Source organism: Narcine bancroftii, chromosome 6 (assembly GCF_036971445.1).
Source record: "Narcine bancroftii isolate sNarBan1 chromosome 6, sNarBan1.hap1, whole genome shotgun sequence".
NCBI classification, from domain to species: Eukaryota; Metazoa; Chordata; class Chondrichthyes; order Torpediniformes; family Narcinidae; genus Narcine; species Narcine bancroftii.
In genome coordinates this window covers 194,019,250-194,043,405 of record NC_091474.1, presented here as the reverse complement: position 1 = coordinate 194,043,405, position 24,156 = coordinate 194,019,250, and the positions used below count along the sequence as shown (strand labels likewise).

General features: G+C 44.7%; 1 protein-coding gene across 4 annotated transcripts in view; it reads left to right on the top strand.

The window, feature by feature from the left end:
• Window positions 1-23,938, top strand: part of gpr63 (G protein-coupled receptor 63) — a 72,727-nt gene extending 48,789 nt beyond the window's left edge. Inside the window, exons 1-3 of one of the 4 annotated variants that reach the window (XM_069888303.1) lie at window positions 8,811-8,897; window positions 18,444-18,519; window positions 21,469-23,938. In XM_069888303.1, coding sequence (XP_069744404.1) covers window positions 21,642-22,889 — 1,248 coding nt within the window. In that variant the 5' untranslated portion in view covers window positions 8,811-8,897; window positions 18,444-18,519; window positions 21,469-21,641 and the 3' untranslated portion in view covers window positions 22,890-23,938. Of the gene's footprint in view, window positions 1-8,810; window positions 9,014-9,041; window positions 9,097-18,443; window positions 18,520-21,468 lie in introns of those variants that run through there. The other 3 variants (XM_069888301.1, XM_069888304.1, XM_069888302.1) reach the window with 3 other exon arrangements.
• Window positions 23,939-24,156: the final 218 nt, after the last annotated feature.

The following is a 24,156-nucleotide window of genomic DNA, read 5'->3' as shown; positions in this document are numbered from 1 at the left end:
GGGTGGAGGGGGAGGACGTGGAGGGGGAGGACGTGGAGGGGGAGGACGTGGAGGGGGAGGACGTGGAGGGGGAGGACGTGGAGGGGGAGGACGTGGAGGGGGAGGACGTGGAGGGGGAGGACGTGGAGGGGGAGGACGTGGAGGGGGAGGACGTGGAGGGGAGGACGTGGAGGGGAGGACGTGGAGGGGGAGGACGTGGAGGGGGAGGACGTGGAGGGGGAGGACGTGGAGGGGGAGGACGTGGAGGGGGAGGACGTGGAGGGGGAGGACGTGGAGGGGGAGGACGTGGAGGGGGAGGACGTGGAGGGGGAGGACGTGGAGGGGGAGGACGTGGAGGGGGAGGACGTGGAGGGGGAGGACGTGGAGGGGGAGGACGTGGAGGGGGAGGACGTGGAGGGGGAGGACGTGGAGGGGGAGGACGTGGAGGGGGAGGACGTGGAGGGGGAGGACGTGGAGGGGGAGGACGTGGAGGGGGAGGACGTGGAGGGGGAGGACGTGGAGGGGGAGGACGTGGAGGGGGAGGACGTGGAGGGGGAGGACGTGGAGGGGGAGGACGTGGAGGGGGAGGACGTGGAGGGGGAGGACGTGGAGGGGGAGGACGTGGAGGGGGAGGACGTGGAGGGGGAGGACGTGGAGGGGGAGGACGTGGAGGGGGAGGACGTGGAGGGGGAGGACGTGGAGGGGGAGGACGTGGAGGGGGAGGACGTGGAGGGGGAGGACGTGGAGGGGGAGGACGTGGAGGGGGAGGACGTGGAGGGGGAGGACGTGGAGGGGGAGGACGTGGAGGGGGAGGACGTGGAGGGGGAGGACGTGGAGGGGGAGGACGTGGAGGGGGAGGACGTGGAGGGGGAGGACGTGGAGGGGGAGGACGTGGAGGGGGAGGACGTGGAGGGGGAGGACGTGGAGGGGGAGGACGTGGAGGGGGAGGACGTGGAGGGGGAGGACGTGGAGGGGGAGGACGTGGAGGGGGAGGACGTGGAGGGGGAGGACGTGGAGGGGGAGGACGTGGAGGGGGAGGACGTGGAGGGGGAGGACGTGGAGGGGGAGGACGTGGAGGGGGAGGACGTGGAGGGGGAGGACGTGGAGGGGGAGGACGTGGAGGGGGAGGACGTGGAGGGGGAGGACGTGGAGGGGGAGGACGTGGAGGGGGAGGACGTGGAGGGGGAGGACGTGGAGGGGGAGGACGTGGAGGGGGAGGACGTGGAGGGGGAGGACGTGGAGGGGGAGGACGTGGAGGGGGAGGACGTGGAGGGGGAGGACGTGGAGGGGGAGGACGTGGAGGGGGAGGACGTGGAGGGGGAGGACGTGGAGGGGGAGGACGTGGAGGGGGAGGACGTGGAGGGGGAGGACGTGGAGGGGGAGGACGTGGAGGGGGAGGACGTGGAGGGGGAGGACGTGGAGGGGGAGGACGTGGAGGGGGAGGACGTGGAGGGGGAGGACGTGGAGGGGGAGGACGTGGAGGGGGAGGACGTGGAGGGGGAGGACGTGGAGGGGGAGGACGTGGAGGGGGAGGACGTGGAGGGGGAGGACGTGGAGGGGGAGGACGTGGAGGGGGAGGACGTGGAGGGGGAGGACGTGGAGGGGGAGGACGTGGAGGGGGAGGACGTGGAGGGGGAGGACGTGGAGGGGGAGGACGTGGAGGGGGAGGACGTGGAGGGGGAGGACGTGGAGGGGGAGGACGTGGAGGGGGAGGACGTGGAGGGGGAGGACGTGGAGGGGGAGGACGTGGAGGGGGAGGACGTGGAGGGGGAGGACGTGGAGGGGGAGGACGTGGACCTGTCCTCGGGCCTGCGCAAAGGAGCTTTTAGGTGGAGTGCAGTGCGCTCTAAGGCTAGAGCTGGATGAGGTTCCCACCCTGGATGAGACATATAAGGCAATCGAACAACTGAAAAGTGGCAAAGCAGCAGGTATGGATGGAATCCCCCCAGAAGTCTGGAAGGCTGGCGGCAAAACTCTGCATGCCAAACTGCATGAGTTTTTCAAGCTTTGTTGGGACCAAGGTAAACTGCCTCAGGATCTTCGTGATGCCACCATCATCACCCTGTACAAAAACAAAGGCGAGAAATCAGACTGCTCAAACTACAGGGGAATCACGTTGCTCTCCATTGCAGGCAAAATCTTCGCTAGGATTCTACTAAATAGAATAATACCTAGTGTCGCCGAGAATATTCTCCCAGAATCACAGTGCGGCTTTCGCGCAAACAGAGGAACTACTGACATGGTCTTTGCCCTCAGACAGCTCCAAGAAAAGTGCAGAGAACAAAACAAAGGACTCTACATCACCTTTGTTGACCTCACCAAAGCCTTCGACACCGTGAGCAGGAAAGGGCTTTGGCAAATACTAGAGCGCATCGGATGTCCCCCAAAGTTCCTCAACATGATTATCCAACTGCACGAAAACCAACAAGGTCGGGTCAGATACAGCAATGAGCTCTCTGAACCCTTCTCCATTAACAATGGCGTGAAGCAAGGCTGTGTTCTCGCACCAACCCTCTTTTCAATCTTCTTCAGCATGATGCTGAACCAAGCCATGAAAGACCCCAACAATGAAGACGCTGTTTACATCCGGTACCGCACGGTTGGCAGTCTCTTCAATCTGAGGCGCCTGCAAGCTCACACCAAGACACAAGAGAAACTTGTCCGTGAACTACTCTTTGCAGACGATGCCGCTTTAGTTGCCCGTTCAGAGCCAGCTCTTCAGCGCTTGACGTCCTGCTTTGCGGAAACTGCCAAAATGTTTGGCCTGGAAGTCAGCCTGAAGAAAACTGAGGTCCTCCATCAGCCAGCTCCCCACCATGATTACCAGCCCCCCCCACATCTCCATCGGGCACACAAAACTCAAAACGGTCAACCAGTTTACCTATCTTGGCTGCACCATTTCATCAGATGCAAGGATCGACAATGAGATAGACAACAGACTCGCCAAGGCAAATAGCGCCTTTGGAAGACTACACAAAAGAGTCTGGAAAAACAACCAACTGAAAAACCTCACAAAGATAAGCGTATACAGAGCCGTTGTCATACCCACACTCCTGTTCGGCTCCGAATCATGGGTCCTCTACCGGCACCACCTACGGCTCCTAGAACGCTTCCACCAGCGTTGTCTCCGCTCCATCCTCAACATCCATTGGAGCGCTTACATCCCTAACGTCGAAGTACTCGAGATGGCAGAGGTCGACAGCATCGAGTCCACGCTGCTGAAGATCCAGCTGCGCTGGATGGGTCACGTCTCCAGAATGGAGGACCATCGCCTTCCCAAAATCGTGTTATATGGCGAGCTCTCCACTGGCCACCGTGACAGAGGTGCACCAAAGAAAAGGTACAAGGACTGCCTAAAGAAATCTCTTGGTGCCTGCCACATTGACCACCGCCAGTGGGCTGATATCGCCTCAAACCGTGCATCTTGGCGCCTCACAGTTTGGCGGGCAGCAACCTCCTTTGAAGAAGACCGCAGAGCCCACCTCACTGACAAAAGGCAAAGGAGGAAAAACCCAACACCCAACCCCAACCAACCAATTTTCCCCTGCAACCGCTGCAATTGTGTCTGCCTGTCCCGCATCGGATTTGTCAGCCACAAACGAGCCTGCAGCTGACGTGGACTTTTTACCCCCTCCATAAATCTTCGTCCGCGAAGCCAAGCCAAAGAAGACATAGTATGACAAGTTAGATGTAGTACAGAAGTGCAGTTATAGAGAGAGGTTAGTTGGTACTTAGCAAAGGTAGCATCATTTTACCTTTTTGATGATCGTTCAAGACGTCAAACAGGTCGCGAGTGAATCTTCTTCCTGACAGGAGGAGGTGAAAAAAGTCTGGCTAGAATGGGATAAATCTTTTAAAATGTTGGCTGCTTTTCCAAGCAGCAGGAATTAAAGGTGGAGTTGCTGGGGTGGGGTGATGGTTTGCATGATGATCTGATTGGTTTCACAACCCTCTGCAGTTTCTTGTAGTTTAAGGCTGAGTACTTCTTGTACCATCCATGATAGGATGCTTTCAGTGGTGCACCTGTAGAAGTTGTTAAAGGATGCAAGTGAGATATTTATTTTTAATTTGGAGATGCATCATAGTAACAGGCCCTTCCAGACCATGAGGCCGCACAACCAGGACACACTCATGGACCAATTAACCTATGATCCTGTACATTTTTGAAACATGGGAGAAAACCGGAGCACCTGGAGGAAACCCACAGGAGAGACGTAAACACCTTGCAGACAGTGGCAGATTCAGACTCAGGTTGACAGTGTTGTAATAGTGTTGCATTAATCATGCAGTCGAAATTTCCTTAGGCATCTGAGGACGCACAGATGCTGGTGTGATTTCTTGGTCATTTCATCGATGAGAGTGGGTCAAGGCACATCACTGGAGACATTAGAACCTAAAGCTGGCTTCTGCCTCTACCTCAGTACAGTTGATGCAGATCAGAGAGTGAGCTCCTCTCATGCAAGTCATTAACCTGGGTCTTGCTGACATTTGAGGAGAGGATGTTGTTCTGGCATCAAGATATTAGTCCCTCCACCTCCCTTCTAAAATCCAACTTGTTTTTAGAAATCCTGCCTGCAGCTGCGATGTCATTTGCAGTCTGACGCAGACTGGGGAGCGGAGACACAGCACCGCTCCGCAGGGTCCTTCTCCCCGGTCCTGATGCCGACAGCTCCATACAGGTTTTCAGCGGCCCATGTAGAGGAGCCAACAGTATTTTGTTTTAATCCTACAAACATGGGGGTCGGTAGCCAAGATGTCATCAGCTGTGCTGGGCAAAGTACCACAAGAGGTTGCAGACTCCAGGTAGCAGGGGATCAGAAACTAGGAGAACACCCCCACCCCTGCCCCATTGAGATGGTGACCAAGGCAGTGGACCAGAGAGGGGCTCTGCAGCTGAAGGATCCGCAGAGGCTGCGGACTTCTGGAGACTTGCTCATGGGAACCAGGTATCAGAACTGGGATTTGAGAGGGTGCTGAGGACAAGAAAGGGCTCCTGTAGGACCTCTGTCACTGAAGGCTTCCTGACTGTTTCAGAGGTTCAGATCTGGGTCTCAGGTTGCCAATGGTTTGAATAAGAGTCTGTGTAGTTACAGAGGCTGCAGAAACATTGAAGGCAAATCCGTGGGCACTTAGTATCTGAAGGGACTCAGTATTTGAGGTATATCATGTGCATTACATTTTTTGTATTATTACATAGCAATAAAAGGAATTGTGAATCTTGAATTTATTGATTGACTTGGAGTGGTGTTTGAGTATGCAATCATCTGTGTGCAAGGTGTGACTGAGTACCCAGTCTTGTGGGGGGCCTGAAGTTGAGGATGCTCACAAAAGAGGTTCTATCACTAATACTTATCAATGTCACTTGCAGGTAGAAAATTGCGGATCTACTTGCAAAGAGGGGTCTTGAGGACAAGGTCCTGCAACTGTGGATGAGTTTGTTTGGTATTATTGTGTTGAAGGCTGGGTTGTAGTTGATAAATAGGAGTCTGACCAGGTTTCAGGGATGAGTGTAGGGTCAGGAAGATGTCATCTCATATGAACTTGCTGCGGAGTGGATTGAAGGTGATTGATAGGCTGGAGTTAACATGTGCCATGATCAACCTCACAAAATATTTCATGATGGTGGATGTCAGAGGTACCAGCCGGCAGTTATTCAATAGCAATGCACTGCACTAAAATTCTTATTGCTGCAGCCAAATAGGCTCTTTGTGGGTGGAGGGGGAAACTAACAATAGTTTACATGATTAGATTAAAACATGACAATAAATGCAAACAATCGATTAATAGATATGTTCATAGTTATCTGTTGGGGGGGGAGAAAAATGACTTTGTAATAATAAAAACACTCAGCAGGTCAAACACTATTCTTTATATAGCAAAGTTAAAGGTACATAACTAATGTTTCGGGCTTGAGCCCTTCATCGAGGTATAAGCAAAATATAGGCAGGTGCCAGAACAAAGAGGTTGGGGGGAGCAGCAGGGAGAGGAGCGCAGTCCCACAGGCAAGAGGTAATAGGTGGGTAAGGGAGGGAGGGCACACCAGCATATAGTGGGAGGGAAGATGGCTCTCTGAATGGAGAGGGAAGGGGATCAGAGCTGGAGGAAAGGAGACAGTATATAGCGACTTCATTCTAATAAAATATAGTCACTTGGAGGCTAAGTTAGGTGTTTGTCTGCAACACATTTCTTGAATAAATCAGTAACAAAGCCCAGATGAATTTTCTCAAACAATCTTTATTAAACAAACACAAAAGGGCTAACGTCTGTAAATGCCCATTAATCATAACGTAACTTTCTGTTCTAACATCTCTTACGAACTAACAACCCTTTTAAATTTTGTTTGGGACTAAAGGGACTTTGTTAGCACTAACACAGGAACAGTAATGGAAAATTCACCAGGCAATGGTAAATTCAAAATGATAGTTTTTACTTACACTATTAACAACCTATTTTAAATTTAACCCCGCTGTGCACAATCTTAAATTCTCAGTTCAGAAAGAATAGGCCTCTACTCACAACTCTGCTTTTCACACAAAGAATCTGCCCTCTTCTCAAAGAGACAGCAAATGTGGCTATTTTATTCCACGATGAATTCAGAAACCCAGACAAGGGCTAAACAAAGTAGCCATACAAATTAGACCCAGTAGAAATCAGTCCTCTTTTCCAAAGAGACAGTGAAATAGACTTCTTTATTTCAAAAATGACTGATTCTGTAGTCCCCTTTTCCCAGGAGTAACACACACAATAGCACCAGTTGTGGTTACTGTAACTCAACCCTGTCTTTCACAAGGTTTCAACCCCTGTGTGTCGTCAGGTTTTGACTTTTGTACTCGCCAAACTGAACTGATCTCTTTGTCTCTCATTTCAATAATATATTTCTCCCATTTCTAGTATCCCATGGTATATGATATTATTTCTGTCTTTGAAGCTCGTAAGGTCTTTTGACAAAAATGTGCTAAAAGCATTCAAGTCTACCTATGTCTCTGAGAAGTCTGCTTTCCTCAAAATTAAAATGGCTGTGCATTTATACAGGGGCTTCTGAAATAACATCTATTGTTTCCAATATCTGAAGAACCATCATAAATCTTTTTCATCTTTTTGACTTTAACTTCAATCAGCATCCAGTTTTGTCTCAAATTGGCTTCTGTCTCAAAGAACCATTTGTGTTTAAAATGCTAATGTGTTGTCTTTATGCCCTTGTAACCACCTACAAGTAATTACTAAGAATACAGATACAACATTTTAACCTAACAATTTACTAAGACATTTTTATATATGAGAAATATAGTTTAATAATAAATTAAAGATTAACATAAATCTGTTACACATCCCTATAGCATTTTATGTAACAGTCCATGTAACATAACATGCAGCGTGACGTGTAACTTAATGTAGTATAGCGATCGACAGAAATTATCACTGCCTAACTCACCCTCCTCTGATCACCAATTGACAACGCAAGCTGGGGAACCTATATTTAATGCGTGCTAAACCCCCTGTGCATGCTTATTAAAGGAAACACTGGCCCTTGCTCAAGTGCGCATGCGCTGACTCAATCCATGGTGCATGTGCACTGGTGGGCACGCCAGCCCCAGCTGAAGCCGCTGGGGCTGAGCCAACTGTGCATGCGCCACCATGTTCCTTTGGCTCCCTAAACTGTTCCAGCCTTGGCACATGTGGCCAGTGGGAAAAGGCATACCCACAGATCTGGGGCACCACCGATGCCCACTGCCACAACAGGTAAGAATCGAGCCTTTGGCTCAATCACAGGGATAAGGAAGAGAGGGAGAACAGAGAGTGGGTTATCAGAAACCAGAGCAGCCAATGTTAATGCTATCTGCTTGGAGAGTGTCCAGGTGGAATATTATGTGTTGCTCCTCCAATTTACAAATGACCTTGGTTTGGCAGTGCATGAGTCCAGGGACAGACATGTCAGCACAGTTGTGGGGCACAAAATTGAAATGGTTGGCTTCTGGAAGATCTCAGTCATTGATGTGGACAGAGTGAAGGTGCTCAGCGAAGCAATCTCTCAATTTGCATCCAGTTTCTCCGATGTAGCGAAGGCACAACGGGAGCACCAGATGCAGTTGACGACTCCCGCAGAATCATGTGAAGTGTTGGTTCACTTGGAAAGACATTTTGGGGCCCCGAATGGTGGTGAAGGGAGGAAATGTGGGCAGAAGTGTGGTACTTCCGATTACCATAGGGGAAGGTGTGGCACTTCCTGCGGCAATTAGAGGGAAGTGATGAGTGGGTGAGGGAGTCATGGAGGGGAAGATGTGTCTGGTGGTGGGGTCATATTGTAGGTAATGGAAATTGCAGAGGATAATATGTTGGATGCGGAGACTGGTGGGGTGGTAGGGGAGGACAAGGTGAATCCTGCTTTTGTTGCATCTCGGGACAAACGGGGCAGGGCAGATGAGCAGGAGATGGAGGAGATGCAGGTAAGAGCTGAGTTGATGGTAGAAAAGGGGAAGCCACATTTTTTTGGAGCAGGAGGACATCTCAGATGAACTGGGCTGGAAGATCACATCTTGGGAGCAAATACGAAGGACACTAAGGAAATGAGGAATTCCTGACTTTGCAATAGTGTAGGCAGTCCTTTTGTGATGCCAGAGTTCTAACACCACAAGGACCAAGGGGAGGTTTAAGAACCTGATAATTCTTGGAAAAAGAAACTGTTCTTAAAGCAAAAGGTGTTGGTCTTCAGGCTTTTGTACCTTCTACTCAAACATAGCAATGAGAAGAGGTTGTGACCAGGGTGATGGGGGTCCTTTATGATGTTGGCTGTCTTTGTGAGGCAGTCCCTCACTTTGATGCTTTTAGTGGATGGGAGATCAGAACCCTTGATGAATCTGGCTATGTTTGCTACCTTCTGCAGTATTCTGTGTTGCTGGACATTCAAATTCCCAAACCAGGTTGTGATGTTTACATTCCACAGTGCACTTATAAAAGTTTGATGGAGCATTAATCATTTTGGCCTGTCATGACATTCTTCTTCAGTATCAGGATAAAAATGGCCACCTTGAAGCACGTAGGTATTTCAGCCTGCTGAACAGAGAGATTTAAGATGTCTGAATACTCCTGCCAACTGGTATGTGCAGGCATGGAGCAAAGGTAGATTGTCCACTTAAGCCTAAACGTGTTCCAAATCCAATGAGTTTCTTCAGCTGTGTTGTTTTTGAGGCTGGGAATGTTCTTGTGTCCTCTTCCTTCCATCAGATTTTTAAATATCCATCATTATTCTTACTTTGGAGTGGGAGGGGGAATGGGGAGAAAAATATAAAGGTTTTTTCTGTGTCATTGGCTATGGATATTTGATTAATGTTTGCATCATTACAGGAAAAAAATGAATAAAACAATTAAATACATTTTTTTTAAAACTTCATGAATGAATGTGCCAAGCTTTGACCTGAACTATTGATTGTAGGATTACTGCTTGTGTTTATTACTGCAGAATTTATTGAATACATTACATTTAACTTGCACAACTGCTGTGGAAGTATTTGACTATGTCTCCAAAATCTTGGTCTAGGCTCCTTATATTTAGAAATTAAGTTTTCTCAAATTCAGTCTCACTGGACTCTATAATACAATTAATTGACAAATAGGTTCTGTTTTCCTAAAGAATTAAAATTGTGAAATATGATCAAGAATCACTGTCCAAATTGTTGGCATCCTGCTTGAAGAACAGAATTTAGCTGCTTGTGTTATTTGCAATATTTAGCAGAGGATTTGAGGTTTTCATTCTTAATTAAATTGACAGTCTCTTTTGGAACATTTCCAGCCTTGTCTGGAGTTTTTAGGCTGGTGTTTTAATGCTCCTTAATTGTACACTTTTATAATCATTAAGTTAACTGAGTGGAAAAACCAGAGTTCTATACCATTCACCTCTCGACGACTTGCCAGTGCTGATGGGGAAATTAAATGTGAAGAAAATTAAATAAGTCAGTGATTCTAAAAGAAATAAAACCAAAGCCAGTGATGACAACCATGAAATCACTAATCATGAAACTTCCAAGTTCACTAATGTCCTTCAGGGAAGGAAATTCACCAGCCTTCTCCAGTATGACATGTAAATGAATCCAGACCCACCAATTTGGTTTGTTCTGACCTGCCACCTCAGTTCAAAACATTTAGAAATAGACCATAAATGCAAATAATGCCCCATTTTCATAAAGGTAGCCATTGAGGAAATATGGGCTTTACAAATGTATATTGTAGGTAGTTACTGCTTAATATCTTGGTTCATAACTTTTTATTCAAGATGGCTAAGAATCTTGTTTATAGTCATTTATATTTTTAAAGGATGAATGGGAAATGTTCAATATTGGTTTAAAATTAAGCATTTGGTATTTTAGTTCTGAAATATTTTGTGTCATCAAGGTGCAAAACACAACTACAGTACATGGATGTTCAGTTCAAAGGGCTTAGTTGCTACCATCTGATGAATGACTTTCACAAGTTTGATTTTTTTTCCCCCCACAAAAATGATGTGTTGATTTGGAAGCATCTTCCTGTGAGACAGTGTGCTGGATGAGGATCTCAGGTGCAGTTTGTTTACCAATTCCTAATCCTGAGCGTGGTTTTTAAAGGTTGTTTATACAATACTAATTAGTTGAAAATAGCTTGTTAAATAAATGAGCCATTTAGCAACATTATTTAAGCAATACAACCTGAGTCATTCATGTTGTTATCATAAACTTCATTTAGTAAGCTGTCATTGTATAATGTTTTTTTATTATCCTTTTTAAATTAAGTCTTTGGTAAACAGTAGTAGGATCATTTTATTGGAGGGAGGGGTGGAATTTTCTCATTGAAACCGAAGCATTTTTTAATCTAAAAAAATTTAGATTTTTAAAATCCAAAAATTATAGAATTGTTTCAGCACTGAACATTAATTAGCACATTAATTTCATGTCAGCTCCTTGCAGAAATGTATAATCAGCTTCATCCTCCTGTAACCTTGTTAATTAGTTCCCTTCATAAGTCTATCCTGTTATCGTTTGAAAGTCCGAATTGACTGCATTCTCCCCACCCTCAATTTTACTCTCATTTCTTGAGCTCACTTTTCATTTTAAATCTTTATTCCTTTGCTTGTCAAATCACCTGCTTTTGGGAACAGCTTCTCCACATTTGCTTTATTTGAACCCTATGGGATCAAATAGCCTTCTATCAAAGCTCCTCTCAAACTTTCTTTATGCTTTAAGGAGAAGAATACCACACTGTTCACTAATCTGGTCATTGAAATTCTTCATTCCTTAAATGATTTGAGTAAATTAAGATGTTCCTCTTTTGTAATCAACCTGAAGGCAACAGAAACCATTGATTTGTTCCTCATGTTTGAAAAAAAGAAAGTTTTTAGTGCCATATTTTAAGTAGAATAACTTAGTTTGCAGGCCCAACTGTTAATGTATCCAGTAAGTTGGAAAAGCATGTAGCATTCTAGGTTATTCTGCGTATTTCACCTTTCTTTAAATCCTTGATGAAAACCCCTGGGTTCACTCAACTTTTCTGGAAACATAAAACAATTGCATATCTATTGCAGAGGTCAGAGGAGGTGGTCAGTCTTTTCTCGCTGCTACCTTCAGGCAGAAGGTACAAAAGCCTGAAGCCTGTCACCTTGAGGTTCAAGAACAGATTTTATTCAACTGTTATCAGGCTCTTCAACCTCCCTTTGGGCCATTGATACATTTTTCTCCTCCTCCACTTTGAATTGTCAGGTAATACCAGGACACCAGATGATCTATTTTTTGTTCTGACTGGAACTATGTATATTTATTAACATGTCCTTCTATATTATTGATTTTTCTGTCTCTGCATATTGTGGTAATTTAATGTAAACTTCTGTTCTTGGTGCAAGTTGTGTAGTTGTTTGGCTACAGCAATAAAAGATGTTGGTGCATCATGTGAATGTGACAATAAATCCCATTATGTATTTGGTTAATATGTTTTGTTCATTAAAATACAGATCAATAGATATCTGGGCATTTATAGGAATTGGGGTCTCTGGGGATCATTCACTAAAATGAACTGATGTAGAGGACCATCTTTTGAATGAGATATTGAATTTGACTATTCAACATGGAGGAGGAGGAAATGGATCAGTGTCCCAAATAATATTGTTTTCTGAACTAAGCTTACCACAAGATCACAAATAAAAGGAACTGGAGCAGGCCATTTGGCCTATCAAGCCTGTTCTGTAAAACCTCCCTGAGCTAAACTGTTCTCACATCTAGTTCCAAGTTCCGCCTTTGTCCCCATATCCCATGATACCCTGACTAATTAGATACCTATCAATTTCCCCTTTAAATTCCCCCAATGATCCTGACTCCACAGCTGCATCTGGCAACGAATTCCACTACTTTGGCTAAAGAAATTTCTCCTTATTTCTGTTATACATTAGTACTTTTTAATTCTAAGATTGTGCCCTCTTGTCCTGGTTTCACCCAACAGGGGAAACATCTTATTTACATCTACTCTGTCCAATCTACAATCCATTCATTATTCAAAATATTTCAGAGATCCCCTCTCATTCTTCTATATTCTAATGAATAGAGTCCAAGAGCCGCTAAGCATTCCTTATTTGTTGGCCTTCTCTTTCCTGGAATCATTCTGGTAAACCTCCTCTGTACCCTCTTCAACCTTGCTATGTTCTTTCTAAGATATGGGGCCCAAAACTGCACACAGTACTCCAAATGAGGTTTCACCAGTGCCTCATGGAGTCTCATCAACATCTTTATTCTTATACACAATCCCCTTTGAAACGAATGCCAACATAGCATTTGCCTTCTTTACCACCATTCCAACCTGGCAGTCAACTTTCAGGTTATCCTGCACGAGGACCCCCAAGTCCCTTTGTACTTCAGAGGTATGAATTTTCTCCCCATCCAAATAATAATCGGACTGTTTATTTCCTCTACCAAAATGCACAACCGTGCATTTCTCAACATTATTTCTCATCTGCCATTCGCCCATTCTCCATAGTTGTCTGTCTCTCTGCAAGCTTTTGATTTCTTCTACACTTCATACTCTACCACCTATCTTGGTGTCATCTGTAATCCACAATCTAAATCATCAATTTTCTTTCTTTGGCTTGGCTTCGCGGACGAAGATTTATGGAGGGGGTAAAAGTCCACGTCAGCTGCAGGCTCGTTTGTGGCTGACAAGTCCGATGCGGGACAGGCAGACACGGTTGCAGCGGTTGCAGGGGAAAATTGGTTGGTTGAGGTTGGGTGTTGGGTTTTTCCTCCTTTGCCTTTGGTCAGTGAGGTGGGCTCTGCGGTCTTCTTCAAAGGAGGTTGCTGCCCGCCAAACTGTGAGGCGCCAAGATACACGGTTTGAGGCGATATCAGCCCACTGGCGGTGGTCAATGTGGCAGGCACCAAGAGATTTCTTTAGGCAGTCCTTGTACCTTTTCTTTGGTGCACCTCTGTCACGGTGGCCAGTGGAGAGCTCGCCATATAACACGATCTTGGGAAGGCGATGGTCCTCCATTCTGGAGACGTGACCCACCCAGCGCAGCTGGATCTTCAGCAGCGTGGACTCGATGCTGTCGACCTCTGCCATCTCGAGTACTTCGACGTTAGGGATGAAAGCGCTCCAATGGATGTTGAGGATGGAGCGGAGACAACGCTGGTGGAAGCGTTCTAGGAGCCGTAGGTGATGCCGGTAGAGGACCCATGATTCGGAGCCGAACAGGAGTGTGGGTATGAAAATGTCTCTGTATACGCTAATCTTTGTGAGGTTTTTCAGTTGGTTGTTTTTCCAGACTCTTTTGTGTAGTCTTGCAAAGGCGCTATTTGCCTTGGCGAGTCTGTTGTCTATCTCATTGTCGATCCTTGCATCTGATGAAATGGTGCAGCCGAGATAGGTAAACTGGTTGACCGTTTTGAGTTTTGTGTGCCCGATGGAGATGTGGGGGGGCTGGTAGTCATGGTGGGGAGCTGGCTGATGGAGGACCTCAGTTTTCTTCAGGCTGACTTCCAGGCCAAACATTTTGGCAGTTTCCGCAAAGCAGGACGTCAAGCGCTGAAGAGCTGGCTCTGAATGGGCAACTAAAGCGGCATCGTCTGCAAAGAGTAGTTCACGGACAAGTTTCTCTTGTGTCTTGGTGTGAGCTTGCAGGCGCCTCAGATTGAAGAGACTGCCATCCGTGCGGTACCGGATGTCAACAGCGTCTTCATTGTTGGGTTCTTTCATGAAAATCATCAATATACATTGTTGAAAAGAAGTGGCCCCAACACTGACCCTTATGGAACACCAGTATTAAAAGGCAACCAACTAAAATGGGATCCCTTTATTCTCACCCTTTGCTTCCTGCCTATCAGCCTATGCTCTACCTAGTCTAATATCTTTCCTATAATTCTATGTGCTCTCATCTTATTAAGCAGCCTCTTATGCAGCATCTTATTGAAGGCCTTTTTAAAAAAATCTAAATACACTACATTCACAGCCTCTCTCTTGTCCACCCTACTTGAGATTTCTTCAAAAAATTGCATTAGATTCATCAGGCAGGATCTTGAACCCAAGCTGGCTTGGACCTATCATGCCATGCACCTCAAAGTATTCTATAACCTCTTCCTTGAGGATCAATTCCAATATCTTCCAACTACAGAAGTCAGACTAATAGGCCTATAATTTCATTTTTTCTTAAACAGCAGAACTACATTTCCAACCTTCTAATCCTCGGGAGCCATGCCTGAGTCTATTGATTTCTGGAAAATCAATTCCAATGCCTCTACAATCTCCAAGGCCACCTCCTTCAGAACGAGTGGGTGGGTGCACTTCATCCATTCTTGGAGACTTATCTAATTTTAGACCATTCACCTTCCTAAGTTGACTGTATTTAATTCTATTCCTGGAGACCTTTGAATATCAGGTATATTGTTACTGTCCTCCACAGTGAAGACTGGCACAAAATATCCATTTAATTCCTCTGCCATCACTTTGTTACCCATTATAATTTCTGCAGCTTCATTTTCAATCAGCCCTATATCTACCCTTGTCTCTCTTTTACTTTTTATGTATTTGAAGTAACTCTTAGTATTCTTTTGTATGTTATTTGCCAATTTCCTTTCATAATTCATCTTTTTTTCCTGATGACTTTCTTTGTCTCTGTAAGTTTTTAAAATTTTCCAAGTCCTCTGCTTTTCCAGTAATTTTTGCTACCTTATATGCTCTCCCTTTTGCTTTTGTTTTAGCTTTAACCTCTCTTGTTAGCCACATCTGCGTTATTTTACCATTTATAATTTTCCTTGGAATATACCTATTCTGTGCTTTATTTTTCTTGTAGAAATATCAACCAATTCTAATCTGCCATTCCCTCCCCCCCATCCCACAATGTAGCTTTCTTTTTCCAATCAACTTGGGTCAGATCCCCTCTCATACCACTGTAATTCCCTTTGATCCATTGAAAAATTGATCACCTGATATCATTTTTTCCCTTTCAAATTGGAAGATGAACTCTATTATGTTATGATCACTACTTCCTGAGGGCTTCAAAACCTTTAAATCCCTAATCACCTCAGGTTCATTACACGTCACCCAATCCAAAACTGGTGATCCTCTGGTGGGCTGATCGACTAACTGTTCCAAAAAGCCATCCTTTAGGCATTCTATAATCCTGAGATCCTGTACTTTCCTGACATTCCCAATCCCCTTTCATATTAAAATCTCCCATAATTATCTTGACATTCTCCTTCTGACATGCTTTTTCTATTTCCAGCTGCAGTTCACAGTCCACTTCCCGGCTGGTGTTTGTGGGCCTGTATATTACAGCTAGTAAATTCTTTTTACCTTTGCCATTTCTTATTTCAACCCATAAAGATTCCACAATTTCTGTCCCCATGTCCCTTCTTTCAAGTGATTTAATAGCATTGTTTACCATCAAGGCCAGGCCACCCCCTCTACCTACCTGCCTATCTTTCCTATACAAGGTGTAACCCTGTACATTCAGTTCCCAATCAGATTTCTCATTCAGCCATGTTTCGGTGATGGCCACAATGTCATACCTTACCATCTGAATCTGCACAACTAGGTCATCTACCTTATTCCTAATACTCTGCATACAAGCACAATTACCCTTCGACCAGTATCTGATTTCTCTGTAGTTCCATTGTTCACCAAATTATCTGGTCTTTTCCTTTGTCTTTTTTTGTCTTGTTTGCTGCCTATCAATTTGGACTTATTTCCAATTTTAACTTTGCCTACCATTACACCTTGATTTCTTTCTACCTTAATCTCAGCACTAAGATTCAGATTCCCAACCCTGTCAGATGAAATAGAGCAGAATTAATTAACTAATTTATTCAAATTGTGAGACCCTCTTGTGACAAACTGAATATCATGTTTCATGTTTGACTCATTCATTGTAAAGCACTGAGAATAACCAAATCTAATAAGGTGCTAAGTAAGTGCAATATGAGTGCAGGTAAGAATTAAGGAGGTGGAAAGAAAAATGGTCATAAATTATTCATGGTTATACTTTTCGAATAAGGCTGCATGTTTAGTCTTAATGCAACAGATTTTTTTTCAGAAAACTAAAGGCTTTTTCAGGTGCATTCTCAGCTAAGAATGCGCCTGAAGAAGCCGAAGCGTCCCTTTAAATTGCAGTTCAGGTGGCAGCATTGGCCACCTGAAAGGACAGCTGTGGCGTGATGCGCATCTGAGCGCAATCCGGCTCCTGTCCCTTGGGGTGTCAATTCAGGATTGCTGGCTGTCAACTGGGACAGCCAGCGCAGGCTATCAGCGCAGGGACATCCCGCGCCAGGCGCACCCACACTGATCCCACTGCCCCACTCTTTCCCCACTCATAAATTCAGTCCCGACACTGTCAGGCGGCCGGCACAGGCTGTCAGCATGGGGACATCCCGCATGGGACGTTCCCACAATGATACCGCTGTCCCGCTCTCTCCCCACTCACGGGGCTGGAGCGGCTGGCAGGGGAGGAGGCTGGAGCACCGGCAGGGGAGAGCAGGGTCTGGAGCTCTGGCAGGGGAGAACGGGGGCTGGAGCGGCCGGAAAGTCAGTAATGGTGCTTGAGTTGGGTACCGACCGGCATTGTTTTGGCCAGCCCCCGTTCTCCCCCGCCGGCCGCTCCAGCCCCCGTTCTCCCCCGCCGGCCGCTCCAGCCCCCGCTCTCCCCCGCCGGCCGCTCCAGCCCCCGCTCTCCCCCGCCGGCCGCTCCAGCCCCCGCTCTCCCCCGCCGGCCGCTCCAGCCCCCGCTCTCCCCCGCCGGCCGCTCCAGCCCCCGCTCTCCCCCGCCGGCCGCTCCAGCCCCCGCTCTCCCCCGCCGGCCGCTCCAGCCCCCGCTCTCCCCCGCCGGCCGCTCCAGCCCCCGCTCTCCCCCGCCGGCCGCTCCAGCCCCCGCTCTCCCCCGCCGGCCGCTCCAGCCCCCGCTCTCCCCCGCCGGCCGCTCCAGCCCCCGCTCTCCCCCGCCGGCCGCTCCAGCCCCCGCTCTCCCCCGCCGGCCGCTCCAGCCCCCGCTCTCCCCCGCCGGCCGCTCCAGCCCCCGCTCTCCCCCGCCGGCCGCTCCAGCCCCCGCTCTCCCCCGCCGGCCGCTCCAGCCCCCGCTCTCCCCCGCCGGCCGCTCCAGCCCCCGCTCTCCCCCGCCGGCCGCTCCAGCCCCCGCTCTCGCTCCAGCCCCCGCTCTCCCCCGCCGGCCGCTCCAGCCCCCGCTCTCCCCCGCCGGCCGCTCCAGCCCCCGCTCTCCCCCGCCGGCCACTCCAGCCCCGCAGTTCCCGCGCTGACAGCCCAGGCAGCTGCTCCTGTCCCGATGTCCTGCGCCAGGGGAAGGGGCAGCTGGGAGAGGAGCTGTCAGGTGCTCGCTAGCTGACTCATCCCAAATGCAGCCACTTTTAGGTGGCAGCATTCAGACAGCTGGGGAGGCTCTCGGAGGAGGGTTACAAAGTTCACCTTGCAAGTGCCTCCTGCACATTCACGTGGCCTCCCAACAGCCACATATTGCCAAAATATGCAGCTTTACAAGCGGGGCAATTGGCCACCTGAAAGTGCCTTATGCAACAGTTAAGGAATGGTGCAAACGTGCTTTAGCAACTTAATGCTACATTCCTTTGAGATCTTTTTTCTGTATAGCCAGTTTTATTCATCGTTTGTTTTAAATTTATAATTAAATTTCTCTTTTAGAATTTTCTTCATGTACACTAAAACCCCTGTAATCCAGAATTCAAGCACAGTCAGCCTCAAGCAACCAACAAAAAAAAACCCCCAGAAAATAAATGTAAAAATTATGAAAATTTTAAATTGATGCATCTCTCCATTAATTCGCTAATCACACAACGTCAAGCAACCAGAAAATTAATTTATCTGGAATCGCCAATCCTCATAGGTGCCAGATACCAGGGTTTTTTTAATTGTATGTTAATTTTCATCTTGTCTAAATCATCATTTTCATGTTCCCTATACTTTAGATTGTTTTTGCTGAACCCTTTGCTTTTTTTCAGGCACAACAGTGGTTGCTTCCTTATAAGCATTACAACTAAGTGAGATGCAAAGATCATTGGGAGATGGATGACGAAGGTAAGAATAAAATTGATACGGCATTGGTAATGCTGAAAATCAAATTACTGTTTATTTTCAGAAAATAATTGTAAATATGATTTTTTTAAAATCAGTTGACATTTGTTTCTAAAACAGAATTTTAATTACTTAAATTTCAGACAAATTTTAAAAAAACTGCAGGGTATCCAGAAAAAACTTTACTTTTGTATTCAGTCATTTGAATTTTGACTTAATTTATCAATTCAGTAACTTGAATTCAAAAGTATCAAATTCAGACATGAAGAAAAATGTACTCAGTGTATAATGCTTGAAGGGATGGGCTGGGTATGTTATGAAAGTTAGTGGGCCTTAAGGAAGATGAAGAAGGCAAAAATATGAAAGAATTTATAAAAGAATGGATCCCCAGAGTCCTAGGAATGCCAGAATTACAGGAAGGAATGGAAATAGAAAGGGCACACAGAACATTAGCCCCTAAACCACAGTCACAACAAAAACCAAGATCCATTCTAGTAAAATAGAAAGAGCTGGAGTGTGCAAGCCTGGATCTCTCTAAGAGAGGAGCTGAGATGCCATATTGCAGTTGTACATAACATTGTTTACACTACACTTGGAATATTGTGTACAATTCTGATTGCTGCAATATAGGGTCACAGTGATGACATGCAAACTCCACCCAGACAGCACTGGAGGTCAAGAATGAATAAAGGCTGCTGAAGCTGTGCGGCAGCAGTTCTAATAGCTGTGCGATTGTGCCACACTCAGAAGATATAAAAGATCTGAAGACACAGAGCAAAGTTGCTCTCAGCCATGAAAAGGGAAGTCTGAAAGACTGTTTAAAAAGTAATGAGATTAACTTAAGTCATTTTTGGATCATATTTTGTGGTAAGTGAAATATGTGCTTAATAAAGATTACATTTAATATAGTGAAGAGCAGATTATCTGAGCTGCTGTAGAGGATTGATCAATGCTCTGTGGTACAAAACCATTTGTGAAATAATGGGAGACTAATGAGTAAGGAAAAAAATAGATTTTTAAATGATCACTTATTCTGTCACTACTTAACACAAAATAGACCATTATATTGTATATTTTTTAAAGATTCCATTTCTATTTGACGTTTAAAATCTCAATTTTCAGCTGCGAGCAGCAAGATCATTTACATCTCTGCTATTCCAACTGTTGAACACAATTTCATTACAATCTATCTTGTTTGTTGGGTATTGTTAACACTAATGAATTATAGTGAGTTTTGTCTCTCACCTTGTTTTTTCTTGATGCATGATATTTGCAAAGTGAGATCTATAAGCAGTGGTTGATCAATTTTTTTTGATCCATTATTGATAGCATTCTGTGGTAAGATGTATGCTGTACTATTTTGGATCTGCCAGCTTAAAGTTGACACTGATTGACATATAGCCAATTTGAGCCATTCAGTATAGAGGATGATGTTCCCTCACTGAAGAGTAGAACCTGTCTGTTCATCATTTTTAACGTGGGGTAGCCATTCCACACCAGCTGCCACATGCTCATGACAAAACAATGTATTTGCATGAAAACCCAAGATATTTGGAGCCCAGACTCTGCTGCACCAATGTAAACGAGTATGTGTGCACACTCGTTCACCTATGTGAGTGCACAGGCGCATATGCATAGACATGCTATGGCCACCCATTCACCATGAACATGGATAGACAAACTTGTCGACACTCTCTTCCTGAGTTTCCAGAATACTTAACCCTTTTTTCTAACTGCTTCATCCTCGGCTCCCTCACTCTGTGTTTATTTAGCCTATTTTCCTTCCTCTTAATTCACATGCATCCACTTTGTCACACTGCTCTCAAATGCCCAGCTGTTAGCTCTGTCTAAGTTAGATGCTCACCACCACTACAAGCATTTAGATATGCTGCAGATATGGTCTCACCAATGACGTGTCTAATAAAATCTTTGTGTATTGTACCCATTATATAATTCTGTTAGCTTTTCCAATTATTTGCTGTCCTCCATATCAGCCTTTTTGCAAATAGGATGCTAGGACACCCAGATCAAGGGTTGATTTTGAGATAAATTCTTCATGGTTTAGAAGTGAACAACAATTTGTACTTGGACCCTAATCAGAGTGGAAAAGGGGAATTCACAATAAATGCGTGAAATCAGCCAAATATAAGTATGTACTTCTGGCCGACCTGCCAGAAATTTTTACTCATTGTTTGGGATCTGAATATCTAAACATGTTACTGGGAGCTGCAATTTCTCTCACTCCACACCAGATAATACTATAAACTAGTCACTAAGAGACAAGTTGTTTGTGAAGAGACAATTAACAGCATTTTGCCAGTACTGTATTTATTATGAGTTATTGGTCACTTTAATATACTGGTCCACAAACACTTAGTGATCTTTGTTTTGGTCTTTGAACTATTTTGAAATTTGACTCTGATAGCTTTCTATAGAAACATATCACTTCACTATGTATCAGTGATGTAAAATTGAGTATCCAACATGGGCAAAATTTTTGACCATCTCTTGTCGGTAGACAATTTTTCTTGAATGCAGTCTTCAATTTTCTACCCTTTATTCCCAATTCTAAGAAAATGAATCAAAATATGTTAAATGTGGTTAATGTTTCTGTTTATTTCTAGCATTTCAAATTCTTTTGTCAATTCTGTGTATTGATATTTCTGCATAACTGACTTCCATCGAGCAAAACTCGCTACAGCAGGTTGCAAGTATTTTGTTGACCCATAATATTTCTGTTATCTTTATTTGCAAAGATGTGGTGTCATTATTCCTACTGTGGTATCGGATGGCAGTTCTGACAAAATAAAAGATATATTTTGGTTCAAGGTTTTTATGATCTGCTTTGAATTTAACCATACTTGGAAGTGTGAGTTTGCCAGGAGTGTTGTAAGAAAGAATGAAACAGTAATATTTTTCACAAAGTCAATGCACGATTTTTTTTTCCCACAGATTGTGAAACTGTGGGATGCCGTAATAATTCAGTCAACACCTGAGGGTAACCACGTTGCTTCTCGAAGAATCGACTATTTCAGCCAGCATGTAAACATCGCTATTAGTATTTGATCTGATGATCCAGCTGGATCTTCGTACTGTTTAGTCAGTGATTAATTGATGGGAGAATCATGGTTTATTCTCCACTTTTGACTGCACATGCAGGATCATCAAATAGCACGATTATCACTTATGAACATGCCTTTTTCAACTCAACTGTGCATCCTGTAATTCACAGTGAGATGGAAGTTTCTGTTACTGAAGGATCAACCACTTACAAAGCATCAGAAGGGAACACGGTGGAAAATAGCACAGCCATCCCTTCTCAGTCAACCTACGTGGGAATAGGCCTTCCTCTGCAGGTCTTCCTTTCTGCAGTTATGGTGGTAATAGCTTTAATTTCTTTCTTTGGGAACCTTATTGTCTGTCTCATGGTCTATCAGAAGGCAGCTATGCGATCAGCCATCAATATCCTCCTAGCAAGTTTAGCCTTTGCAGACATGATGCTTGCAATAATAAATATGCCTTTTGCCCTGATCACCATGAATACCGCTAACTGGATGTTTGGAGATATCTTTTGCAGAGTGTCTGCCATGTTCTTCTGGCTTTTTGTAATAGAGGGAGTAGTTATTTTGCTTATAATTAGTATTGATCGATTTCTCATTATTGTTCAACGTCAAGATAAACTGAACCCCTATCGTGCCAAGCTGCTTATTGCCATCTCTTGGGGAATGGCATTTTGTATGGCTTTCCCTCTTGCAGTTGGTAGTCCAGATCTGCCAGTACCAGCTCGAGCTCCGCAGTGTGTTTTTGGGTACTCCACGGACCCCGGCTATCGGGTATATGTTCTGTTAATGATAATTATGTTTTTTTTCATCCCATTCATGCTGATGCTATACTCTTTTCTGGGTATCCTCAATACAGTTCGGCACAATGCCATTCGGATTCATAGTCACTCAGATGGCATTTGTCTGGGCCAAGCAAGTAAGCTTGGGCTCATGAGCCTGCAGAAACCATGCCAGCTGAGCATTGACATGAGCTTCAAAACTCGTGCCTTCACCACCATCCTAATTCTTTTTATTGTTTTCACTTTCTGTTCAGCACCATTCACCACATACAGCCTTGTTTCTACTTTCAATAAAAGCTTTTACCATAAAGTTAACTTCTTTGAAATAAGCACATGGTTTCTTTGGTTAAGCTACCTCAAATCTGCACTTAACCCATTAATTTACTATTGGAGGATTAAGAAATTCCGGGATGCTTGCTTGGAGCTGATGCCAAAAACCTTTAAGTTCTTGCCTCAGCTGCCTGGACGCACCAGAAGACGTGTTCGTCCAAGTGCCATTTACGTTTGTGGTGAACATCGATCTGTTGTTTGATATGCAATACCAGGTTATTTTTTAAGTCTTAAACAAAAAATAGGCACTGCCAAGCACAATATTGGCCAATTGTTTTATGTAGAATATTTTTCCCCAGGATCTTTCCTACCCAAATTATACATTTTTAATTGTTCTATGTTATTTAAATTGTGAATCAATGTTTTTACAGTGTAAATTTTAAAAATGTTGCCTGTGCAATTTGTATATTTTTGGATACTCTGCCAATGTCAAACAGAATGTGCTTAAAGCTTGTGAATTGTTGTCTACTAGTTTGGTGCTGCTGAAGTGATGGAAATGTGCAATTTGGTGTTTGACCACTCAATGAAATTGACCTTTTATTGATAATAGGAATGAAGCACAATTGTCCTCTCAGGCAATCCTTAAGAAACAGTAGGAACTAAATGCCAATTGCTTTGTTATTTATGTTGGTTGGTGAATGGTTCTTGGGGAAATCTTGGGAGGTATTAAACTTTTTTTTAGTTCATTACTGTGCAGTACAGAAATGATGTTTGATTGTAAAGGTGGTTGATGGAAAATTATTTTCATGCTTCAATTGTAACACTAAAGAGATTTTTATTTTTGTTTGTACTGGGAGCCTTGCAGTTTGAGTAATCCTGTTGCTGATATATGATGCATGCAGGATACAAAGAGTGGTATACTCAGGGAATAATGAATTTATTATTTTGAATTAGTCGGTGCTTGATTCTGATGTGGGTTAACTTTCCTTAATCATGTGGTGGCTCTTTACACTGTTGCAGTAACCATTAATAATTCTCATGAATATAGTCACTTGAAAACTTAAAAAGAAAATTATAGTTTAAAATATACTCCATATCCAATTATATAAACATATGGATTATTGTTGCTAACAAATAGAGTACTAGACAGATTTTAATTTAGCTGTTGATTTGCCAGATTATGCCTAAAGCACCATGCTTTTAAATAACTATGCTATGTTTCCTATCTCAAATCACTCTGGGAAGCAGGAAATGATTGTCCTTAGATTCAATGTGAAGACATAATTTTAGTTACCTTATTTGTACATCTGAAGTGCTGAACAGAATCAAGTTTTTGTGATATATTTTAATTTTATTTATTGCATTACTGTGATGTCTTGTTTGTTTACTTTTATATTTATTTACGTAACTTAGTGCCCATGTGTATGTATAGTAAGGTCTGTTTTAAATTTGTGTTGCTCAGTAAGCATTGATCAGATCCCTTCTCAAAACAGATATGTTGCTATCCCCTTTTTCCAGTTTTTGGTAGT